We start from the raw sequence: 11,518 nt of genomic DNA, 5'->3' as shown, positions 1-11,518 counted from the left end.
ATTCTTTCTCATCCATATTGCAAATATCACTTAGTAAGAGTGTTCTTGTGTTCATCTTACCAATCTTTAGCTCTCACTTGCTCGTCTTGATTGAGATTGATTTTTCTTTGAGAGTAAGCTTCTAGTTTTTCTAGGGGCCTTCGTAAATAAGCCTCCCGTACAAAAACTTCATAGAGTTTCTGAGTTTTACATTTTCATTACAATACTCAAGAGTTCATATTGTGCTTTGGTTGCGAAAAATATTATATGTCATTTTCAAAAATATCTCTTGTGCTTATCTTTAAGAAATTCATTTTGAGATATTGTCTTGAGTTCTAAAATATCTTTGTTGTTATATCATTTGATTGAGATTATCATTTTAATACAAAGTTCAAATAAATTTTTACAAATCATTTTTGAATATCTCTTGTGGTTTATTATGAGAAAAAATACTTGTTGAGATATTTGAAGTGTGCTTGTGATCTTTATTGCTGCATTGTGATTGAGACTATTATTTTGACACAAAAATCCTATCACTTACACTCTCACGTACTGATTATCATACTTGCATTAATCTTTGAGAGTGGACACTAAGACTACACCAAGCTTATCAAATCCTTTTTGGTAGTGTATTGATTATACTGTGTGTATTGTAGTACATATCTTCTTGTGAAGAAAAGTATTTCCATGTACAAAATTTCATATCATTTGTTATATTCCAGACCCGGTTAGGAAAGTTAAGTGCGCCACCCTGGTAAAGTGTGTTGTATTAGGTGCTGCTCCACTCATTTAAATGAGTCGTAGTGAAATACTTGTGCTGGTGTAGCTAAAGCAGGGATGTATTCACTTTAGCCGAACCTCGATAATATATCGCATGTATCGTTTATTTTTATTTTTTTTCACACTTTACTTTACTGCACGTGTATGTTTATTTATTGATTGCAAAGACTTACCTTAGGTTGTGTAATATTGTTGTTAAACCAATTGACCTAGATGATAATTTTTAAATACCTAATTCACCCCCCTCTTGGGGTTGCACCAAAGCTAACATATATCCTAATGGCTTAGAAAAAAAGGAAAAAAAAAAAGTTTGAAGCAAATGAAAACAAGAAACAAGCTAGAGATCAATTGAAAAAAATAAAAAAAGAAAAAAAAATCAAACAGAGGGGAACAATTGTGTATTGGAAATGGTTACCTATTACTGGGGTCCTAACTAAACAAAAAGTGGGTACCTTTTAAAGTGTACTAGCGTGAATTACTATCAGGGTCCTAACTAATCAAGAAAGTAGGTGCCTTTTAAAGTGTAATAGTGTGAAAGCCACCAGTGCAATGGTTTTGAATTAGAGTAAGACCATGCAATTTTCTATGATTAATTGGCCAGTAGACACTAGAGGGATTGGAATTGAAAAGTAAAGGAATTAGGGAAGGAAGAAAAAAGGAAGCTTAGGGATGTAGGGTTATTCTGGGAAAGAGGCAACTAGAAAAAAACTCAAGAGGACCTAGGGTTCAAAAAAAAAAAAAGGAAGCTAGAAGGGGGTTTTGCATGTGGGGACTTGCTTGGGTTGCGCTTCTTGTCTGCAGCTGCTGTGTTGGTGATGCTTGCGGAGGACCCGAGGCTCTCCTTCTCCATCTCCATTTCTCTCTCTCTCTCTCTCTCTCTCTCTCTCTCTCTCTCTCTCTCTCTCTCTCTCTCTCTCTCATTTTAATTAGTTGTTATTTATTTTCATCTTGTCATTTCAATACATGTTTTAATATTTAGTTTTAGTTAATCATTACATTGAATGCTTTTATTTGGAGTTAATTTTGAATTTAAGTTTTTGTTTAAGTTAGTTGGTGCATTAAATTATTTCATTGTTAAAGAATTTTTTTTAGTTCACTCGCTCTCTTTCTCTCTTTCTCTCTCTTTGTGTTATTTTAATACTTGTTAGAGTATCGTTAAATTCAGTTTATCTTTTTTTATTTATTTAATGCCATTGTTAAATTTAAATTCTGTTTGGATTAATTGTAGTATTTTTTTTTACTCTTTCTCTCTTTCTTTTTGTTTAGAATCTTGAATACTTGTTGGGTTAATATTTACTATTAAAATCAATTTATTTTACTTTATTAAATCTTGCTTGAGTTATATTATTTGTTAAGTTTACTTTGCTGCGTTTATTTAAAATTAATGCTGGATTTAAATCACTATTCAAGTAGTTTGTTTAGGTTATTTTATTGTCAAAGGACTTTTGTTTAGACCCTCAGTTAATCTTCTTGTTTGATTTGTTTATCATTTATTTGGATGGTTGAATGGATTGTACTAGGTTAGCTTAGTTAGTTTATTTGTTTAATTGCATGATAGTTATTCTCCTGTTTATGCAAGTTATGTTCTTATTTTAGGTTTTAATTTATTTTAATTTCGCCACAAACTTTCAAAAACCATAAGATTTCAAATCAGAACCATGTTTAGTAAAAATTTTTTCTTGTTTTCTTTTTCCTATTTTGCGCTAGTTTAAAACTAATATGCATTCCTTGAAGAGGCAATCTGGCCTTTTTGGGCTAATTATTACACGACATAACTCCTATACTTGGGACAGTATTTGCGCTGCTCATTTTTAGAAGTTATTTATTTGCAAGAAATGAACCTATATAGAATATATTTTGTTTCTTGCTTGTATGCCTAAAAGGTTTCATGACTCGTGTCATATTGTTTTGAAAATTTTCTGTTATGAAAATTGTCAAGTCCCTTAAGGGTGTTGCATTGCATAATTGGTTCATAGATTTTACATGAAATGCATGTGAACTAGTTAGACTGATCCTATACTCAAACCTTCACTTGCATTCATATGCCGCATGCTTTGCATTCATATTTTTTTTGGCAGGTCTTATGAAATGCTTAAATTGCAATGGTTTGTGTATATTTCTGACTTAACTTTGTTCTTCAAGTCATTTTTATTTTGAATGATCAGTTATTATTTTATGAAAAATAAATGCTAAAAATAAAAAAAAGGGAGAGTATTGAACAAATTGAAATTTTTTTTCAAAAAGGGAAGTTCTCTTTGTTTAGTTTGTTTTAAATATTCAAAATGTTTTCTACTTAACTTAACTCTTTTGCTGATGATAAAAAGGGGAGAATTTTATGAGTAAAATGTTTATGACCAAAAGGGGGACGTTTTTTTTTGGGCAAATCGCATAGGGGAAAATATTTGAGCTTGTGCTTGAATGCTAAAATTAAATGCATGATCATTTGTAAAGTCTTCTTTCGTGAATATGCTTGAACTTTACTGTTTATATCTTCTATGCATATTGTTGGGGGGAGCCTTTTCAGGCTGTATCCATTTTGCTCTTATGTGTTTGTCATCATTAAAAAGGGGGAGATTGTTGGCTTTTTGAGTCCGATATGTGTTTTGATGTTGACAAATACAAGTGTCTCATATGTGTGTCTAGTATTTTGAATAGGTTCTTTATTTGGAATGCACACGCAAAAGAGGAAGATGGAAGCCAGAAAGGACTTAAAGCTCACATCATCTTGGTTGTTCCATGCAAACCTAAAGAGCAGAAGAAGAAGAAATAACTGTTCTATTTGTATTGCATTTTATTTTTATCTTTGGTATGTAATAATACATGCATCTGTATGATATGGATTGATTGCCCAGACGACTTTAGATTGAACCTAGGGACCAACACTTTTCACATAAGAACTTTTTCTTAAATAACTATTTGGTTGGGGTCAAAGATTACAGTTAAAATGAAGTTTGACCGACACTGGATTTGTGGCCTTAATTAAAAAGCCTAGGTCATAGTCTGACCTCAGGTTCCCAAACATTTCATGAAAAATCTCTTGAACTAAAATGTCATACCTATATGAAAAAGGGAAACTTTTAATCAAAATTTGGACCTAAATTTACTTTGAAAGAACTTCGGACAACCGAACTTAGGAGGTTACAAATGCCTCGTCGACCGAACTAGTAAGAAGTCAACAAGTTGATTGAGGCTAGGGCAACCAAACCATATTTAAACTAACCGTCCACGGTCGACTAAACCTTAAAGTTAACTTTTCTCATTGTCCTCGAGCGACTAAACATGTAGTTCAAAATAGGCTCAGGCGACCAAATAGTGAAGTTTGGCAACCCGAACCATGGACCGGGCACCTAAAGTCATGAACGAATGGAAAATTGCCCTAAGTTCAGCCACCCGAACTTGCATTTAGTCACCCGAACCCAAGAACAGACTTGAGTCTGTTTGAGTGACTAGCCCTAAGGACCAGGCAATCGAACCTCTTTGGTTAACTTGTTTTAACCGCGGTAATTAGGCTAAAAAATTAATTAAATAATTTTAAAAATCCCTAATATGTCCCTAATGGTCATAATTCTTAGAAAATCTATAAATACCCCATCATAACCTCAAATTAGCAACTTTGATTAACTTTCAAATCCTCTCAAATTATTTTGTTAATCAAAGTTCCCCCAAACCATTTTTAATGTAAAATCCTTTTCTTTGGGTCAAAATGTTTTAATTTCTCCTACTCTCTTTCACTCTCTATTTTTTGAAAAATAATTTTTGAAAGAGAGCACTTATCTCTTTTGGGCATTCATATTGTTAATCCATAGCTTTTACTCTCACTTAGGTTTTATCTTGAAAATCATTTTTAAGAGTAGCCTTAAGATTTCTTCAGTTTTTTTTTTCTTGATAAACGTTTTTGGAAGAAATCCTTTATTGCACAAATATTTTCTTTGAGCCTAAACTCCAAATTATCCAAACATTTTTATTAGCAAAAATCTTTGTTTGAGAACAAAATAATCATTTTGATATTTTCATATGTTTATGTGTGCAATAATTATTTAGATCAACACCCTTCATCTACTGAGCATAATGCATATCATTTGAGAGTACATGTATTTGAGCTTTTAATGTGTACATCCATATTTGTATTAAGAAGCGTTTTAATATGTACAAAAATGATTTTTATTATACCGGTTGGGTTCATCCCATTAATTTAACTTAGAAGTCTTAGCCCCGTAAGTGAGACCGATTGAGTTTAACTCGAAAATTGAATTGGGGACTCTCAGACCCGTAAGTGACACAAGTTGGGCTCAACCTTATAATTGAGCTAAGGTTTATCTTACCCCATAAGGAAAGGTTGTAACGACTTCTGCTCCGCCCATTTAAGTGAGCAGAGATAGTGTAATCCTTGGAGGGTATGCCCACGGCAGGGGTATTGGCTAGCTTGGTTGAACATTGATAACCAATATTGTATCGCTCTCTCTCTCTCTCTCATTTAATTACTGTGTTTTAATTTTCACACGTGTATGCTTGTTTATTCATAATTTTAATTATTTGCATACACACCTTTATTTAAATGAGATATGTTATACGTGTATGTTCACACTTATAAGTTAATCATTTTACATATACGACCATAATTAAAATGAGATATGATATGTGGTGAATCGACGAAACGTTTAAATTAGACAAAAAATTTTAAAATCCAATTCACCCCCATCTTTGGATCACACTAATTCCAACAGTAGCAATTTCCAATGCATAAGCATAATTCCGTGGAATGACAAAAAGGGTTTGTGAACTACTTTGAATCAAGAGGCTACTTACTGAACTAGGTTTCACCTTTACTTGAAAGTAAAAATAATTTAATTTCCATTTGTGAAGTTTGAAAAACAAGTAATAGATATACTCACAAAGATAGTATCAAGTAAAGATTTTCACAACTCACTCAACAAGTGCGTGGGAGATTTGTATGCATTAACTTAAGGGAGAGTTTGTTAGAAATCAAATAAGGAAAGAAATAGCTATCCATGTAAATATAAAATCAGCAAACTTAAGAAAGATACAACTATAGATATAAATATAGAATCATTCTCTTTGTGTGACTTGTATTGCCAAAAAATAGGATTTCAAGTTTTTCTATCCACAGTATTCTCTCAATGTAAAGATTAAACAGGGGAGAAGAAATAGAAAGACAGCAGAGTTGCCATGAACAGCCCTCTTACCCGCCATGGCTCTCGAAATGAAGAACCCACTACGGTTCAGAACACCACTTCTATTTCTCAGAAGTTGGACCGCCCCAATTACGAACACTATTGGTTTTGTCCAGAAACGAGAATCTATAACAGCAAGCACCCGCCCAGACACATTCCTTCAGACCCCTATCTCGATGTTGTCTCCTTCATCTTCTCACACCGACACAATGGGGTTTCCGCTCTCATCGATTCCTCATCTGGGTCTTCTCTGTCTTACTCAGAGCTGTTCCCCTTGGTGAAATCCGTGGCTAGCGGTCTCCGCGAAATGGGTATCTCGCAAGGTGATGTAGTGATGATACTGTTGCCTAATTCCATTTACTTTCCTGTTATTTTGTTGGGTGTCTTGTATGTGGGTGCCATTGTCACTACCATGAATCCTCTCAGCAGTCTCTCAGAGACCAAGAAACGAATACTTGATTGTTGTGTGCGTCTTGCCTTTACCGTGGCTGGCAAAGTTGAAAATCTGAAGACGTTGGGTGTCTCTACAGTTGAGGTGCCGGAAAATGCAAATTTAGATTCAGAGCTGAACGATTTTCCCATTTTTAATAAGCTAATCTCTGGTAATTTTGGTGTAGTCTCAAGGCCGGTAATTAATCAGCAAGACACAGCGGCAATCATGTCATCTTCCGGGACTACTGGTGTTTCTAAAGGGGTTGTTCTTACACATGGGAACTTTATAGCAATGATTGAGCTTTTTGTTCGGTTTGAAGCGTCACAGTATGAGAATTTACCTTCAGAGAATGTGTACTTAGCTATTCTACCAATGTTTCATATTTATGGCCTTTCACTTTTTGCAATGGGATTCTTGTCATTGGGTTCCTCCATTGTGGTGATGAGGAAGTTTGATGTTGATGAGGCAGTAAATGTTATTGATAGGTATAAAGTTACTCATTTCCCAGTCGTTCCGTCAATTTTAAGGGCATTAACAGTGAAAGCTAAGTGTTCTAGTGGAAGGAGCTTGGAAAGCTTAAAACAGGTTTCCTGTGGGGCAGCTCCTTTGAGCAGGAAAGTCATAGACAACTTCATTCAGACTCTCCCACATGTTGATTTCATTCAGGTTAGGGTGCTCTGTCGATCAACGTATTTTAATTTTTGACACATTATTTGCAGATAGCCAATAACATTTTAGTCTTCATTGAAGAGCTAGATTTCTTTTTATGTCACTAGAATTAATTGATAAATCTTTTCCTGCTCTGTTTGGTTGCTGACAAAGTGGAGGAAAAGGGATAAAAAAAGGTATTGCATTTTGATACATGTACACACATGTAGCAGAAGGGATAGTTCTAGGAATCATCTATTTGGGAGGGAGAGCAAGTATTGGTTTTTCTAAATTCCTAATAGTCTTTCATAATTATACGCAAAGTTTAATAAAAAAAAACTATAATTTCACAACATTTTTTTCTTCTGGAGCAGGGGGAGGGGAGTGAAGTAGGGGTGTGGGAGGATTGCCAAGGCCCTCTGGCTACCCCCTCAATCCACCCCTCTGTAACTAGACATAAAATGTGAGATCTTGTCTATAATTGTAACCTTAACATGCACGAAAACAAATTTCCATTTTTTTACCTATCTATTCAGACAATGGAAAGTCATAATTTCTTTTATAAAAAATTATCAATTTTGAAATTTCTGTCCTTAACATCTGTTTTTTCTCAGCAAACAGGTGAAGGGGCTTCTAGAATCTGTTATATTTAAATTCTGTTATGATTTGTTGGTTCTAATTTTCAGCTCCTTAGATATTGATACTAGTCAGAGAGTTCAGACCATCTGAGTTGTTTTGTTAGTTTTTAGAAATGTTCGGACCAAATTTTGTTTGTTTACAGGGTTATGGCATGACTGAGTCGACTGCAATAGGAACTCGTGGCTTTAATACTCAAAAGCTTCGGAAATATACTTCAGTAGGACTCTTGGCCCCAAACATGCAAGCTAAAATAGTCTATTGGAAGTCTGGTTCCCCTATGCCTCCTGGAGAAAGTGGTGAGTTGTTGATAAGAGGGCCTGGTGTTATGAAAGGTAATAAACTTGCTTACTTTTCTGAGTTGTCCTTGATACTAAGTTGCTGTAAAATCTAGTAGAAATGAATTGCTAAACCAAATGAAACAATGTTCAACCTGTTTTAGCTTTTTCTTTTCAAGCACCGTATTTTGACACCAGCAAATATAGTGCTTCTTATTTTGTTTCAAGGTTTTTGTGTTGGACAATGGCATTGGTTTTGTGACGTTCTAAAGAGTAGGGGTAGTGAATTTAAAGGAGGAATAATGTAAAATGTATGATCTTAAAATAATCTATGCAAGTTGTAAACTTGCAGTGAAGTTTTTATTCTGTAATAATGAGTTTGTAAAGCAGTACAGCAACAACTAACCAAGCCTTAAGTCCCACTTGGTGAGGTGTGCTACATGAATCCTTTTTTGCCAATTAATATAATAATCTATAAAAATAAGATCAATTGGAGATAAGATTTAGTTTCTCATAAGCAGGCTTGAGTGAGCAACTATCTAGAGAGAGTATTTCTTAGCAGGGGTAGCACTGTAAATTACATACTTACAAATGAAGGAAATGAGCAGCAAAAAGCTGCAAAGTTCTGTTTCGAGTATGGAGGAAATAACACGTAGTTAGAACTAGCCTAACAAGATGATGAATTTCAACTCACAATTAGCATAAAAATGTTTTAATAAACTGCAAAGATTAAGGAACTAGAATTGTTTGAAATGATCAATATGGGTCAAAGGAGAAGTTTGAATTTAGTCAGCCAATTAAAATTTAGAGAAAGACTTTTTTCCACTTACGATATGTAATCCATCAATCATAAGATGTGATATTAATGTTTGGACCCACTAAAATGAGAGATATGGTTTGGTGCGAGTCTCAATGATGTAATGGTCCAGTTTTTCATATAACAATCTTATGATAGGTGGGTTCCAAATCATATGTGGAGGAAATGGTCCTTATAAATATTTCTCTAAAATCAATCAGTTACAAAGAAAAGTGTATATATCCTCGCAACCAGGAGGGCTCATAAAAGATGGTGTTTAATTGTAGTTAAGGGAAATAATATTGAGGAAATGTTGAAGTCTTGAATGCAGACTTGGATGACTTATTCGATAAAAATCAGGGTCTACTCCTGTGATGCAGGCCGTTGAGGAATTTCAAAGTTTACTGAGGCAGTAAGTATACATATTTTTTATGAGAAAAATAAAATTTGAAGTTTGAGAAGTTCTAATGGAAGTAAGAAAGGACTAGGACCTGATGAAGTGATGATTTTCTTAGTTCCTGCCTGCATACTTGGGCACTCTCCTGTTAAATGAGTTGTTTAACAAGTTTCATGCTCTACTAATTTACACTATGAGGACTATGGAGCCTACAGTGTTCTGGAAGAAAAAGTGCTTAGAAGCTGTTAATGAAATAGACACAAAAAATAGGAGTAGGTTGAAATGGATCACTGCAAAGACGAGTGGAAATTAGATAAACAGGCTGCGACACTGAATACATGATGTGAGAAAGTCTACTAAAGTGGTTTTGTTACATAAATGAACATTTAGTAGGAAAGGAATGATAAGGGCAAGTGAAAGGCTCAGCAGAGCAGAATGGTCACACTCTAGGCAATTGAGCCAAGGCTTTGTTGAGTTGATTTGAGCACAGCTTATTGCTAAGTTATAATGATGAAAGTATATCTTTTTTCCATGAATGCAGCTTGAGCTGCATTATTTGGTTTTCTTTGATGACCTTAATCCTTGGTAAAAGTAAAATTTTTTTTAGTAATTTTCTCTCAATGTTACAGGATATCTAAATAATGTGAAGGCGACTACTTTGATAATTGATAAAGATGGCTGGCTGCACACTGGAGATATTGCTTATTTTGATCATGATGGTTACTTGTATATAATTGATCGTTTGAAAGATGTTATCAAATACAAGGGTTTTCAGGTACACCATCTATTTTCCACCCCATCCTTTTCCACCGTTGTTTCTATTAAACATAGTTGAAAATTGCTGTTTGCCTCCATTTGACACATTATTAAATTCAAAGTAGTGGACCTAGTGGTTGTATTATCTGCCTATGCTTTTCCCATCTCTTTCAAGAACAGCAAAGCAGTGCACATTGAAGAAAGCATGTGTAAGAAGGACGTGTAAGAACTGTTGGTCTGAATCCATTCTTATCAACTTATTAAGGAACTGATTAGGGATGGTAATCATGGTATTGAATTACTGCCTGACAAAATGTCACTTTTGTAGATCGCTCCTGCTGATTTAGAGGCTGTATTGTTTTCTCACCCAGAGGTCCTTGATGCTGCAGTAGTAGCGTAAGTGGATGCTCTTCATGCACTTCATTATAGCCAAGTGATATTGTTTGAACACTGTGGGAGCAGGATGATTTTTTTTTTTGTTTTCCATAGCATTTGGAAGCTGCATTTCGTATTCACAGACTGCCCTCCTATTTGATGAGAGGGATGACCCTAAGTAGAGCATAATGTGGGGGAAGGTCCTGTGGTGGAGTTCTGTGGCAGTATACCTTTTTTAAGGATCAAGTTATGCCTTCAGAGTTGCTGGATGGTTTTTTTTATTTTTTATTTTTTTAAGATTTTCTTCTTCTTTATCCATAAATTCATTCAGTATCCACAATATTAAAGAAGAAAATAACTTCTGGTATGCCATTAACTGGGGACAAAAATGGAAAAAAGTGAAGATCACATCATTGCATAATGTGAATCATATGCATTCCAATAATTATTTGTTTCTGATCATGTGCCTCACTCCTGTTATCTGTAGTGCCAGAGATGAAACAGCTGGGGAGGTACCAGTGGCATTTGTAGTGAAGAAACATGGAAGTGCACTTTCCGAGTCAACCATAATAGACTATGTGGCTCAACAGGTTCATTGCTTTGACCTCAATGTCTTTTATGGCCCTTTATTTCTTCATCGTTGCAATCGTAAATTATAATCCTAGCTCATGACCAGTGTTTACGTACCATTGATCTGCTTATTGCAAGCAAATTAACAAGCTTCCTGACATGGTTTGTATCCTTTTTTCCTTCTTCATCAGGTTGCACCTTACAAGAAGGTGAGAAAGGTGGTCTTTACAGATGTAATACTGAAATCTGCAACTGGAAAGGTCCTCCGGAGGGAACTCAAGAACTTATTGACTTCTAAAATTTAGGTCTCTTTATTAGAAACTATTCTAAAATAGCTCAAATAGTAACTATAGCCTTTGGAAGAAAATTTTAAATATTTCATTTCCAGTTTCATAGTGATATTGGAACGAAAATGAAAAAGATTGTTTGAAACATTTTATTGTAATTAATAAATAATTTTCATTTGATTTACAAATGATCTATATGTGATGCATCAATTCACCTATTTGTTGTTAAAGCATTGCTAGTATCAGCTGGATTTGAACAATGATAGCACTTTCACTTTTTTTTTTCCCCTCCCTCTTTTTGAGTTGGAAAATTTAACATGGAATTAATGCAGTTATCTAGTAAGATTTTATCATATTAAATCCAGTGAATGCCCTTTAAATTGTTGCTCCA

At 34.4% G+C, this 11,518-nt stretch overlaps 1 protein-coding gene across 1 annotated transcript; it reads left to right on the top strand.

Moving 5' to 3' along the window:
• The first annotated feature begins 5,815 nt into the window (after positions 1 to 5,815).
• On the top strand, positions 5,816 to 11,315 carry LOC131164703 (4-coumarate--CoA ligase-like 6). Its single transcript, XM_058122111.1, has 6 exons — positions 5,816 to 7,050; positions 7,814 to 8,003; positions 9,769 to 9,914; positions 10,224 to 10,291; positions 10,758 to 10,860; positions 11,032 to 11,315. Exons 1-6 carry the CDS (start codon positions 5,947 to 5,949, stop codon positions 11,143 to 11,145), a joined length of 1,725 nt encoding a protein of 574 aa, XP_057978094.1. The 5' UTR covers positions 5,816 to 5,946; the 3' UTR covers positions 11,146 to 11,315.
• Positions 11,316 to 11,518: the final 203 nt, after the last annotated feature.

Source organism: Malania oleifera, chromosome 9 (assembly GCF_029873635.1).
Source record: "Malania oleifera isolate guangnan ecotype guangnan chromosome 9, ASM2987363v1, whole genome shotgun sequence".
Classification (NCBI taxonomy): Eukaryota; Viridiplantae; Streptophyta; class Magnoliopsida; order Santalales; family Ximeniaceae; genus Malania; species Malania oleifera.
This window is presented reverse-complemented; position numbering and strand designations above follow the sequence as displayed.

Coding starts and splice junctions, on each gene's coding strand:
- LOC131164703 (XM_058122111.1), top strand. CDS start 5,947: ATGAACAGCCCTCTTACCCGCCATGGCTCTCGAAATGAAGAACCCACT. Junction 7,051..7,813: donor CACATGTTGATTTCATTCAG/GTTAGGGTGCTC, acceptor GTTTGTTTACAG/GGTTATGGCATGACTGAGTC. Junction 10,861..11,031: donor TAGACTATGTGGCTCAACAG/GTTCATTGCTTT, acceptor CTTCTTCATCAG/GTTGCACCTTACAAGAAGGT.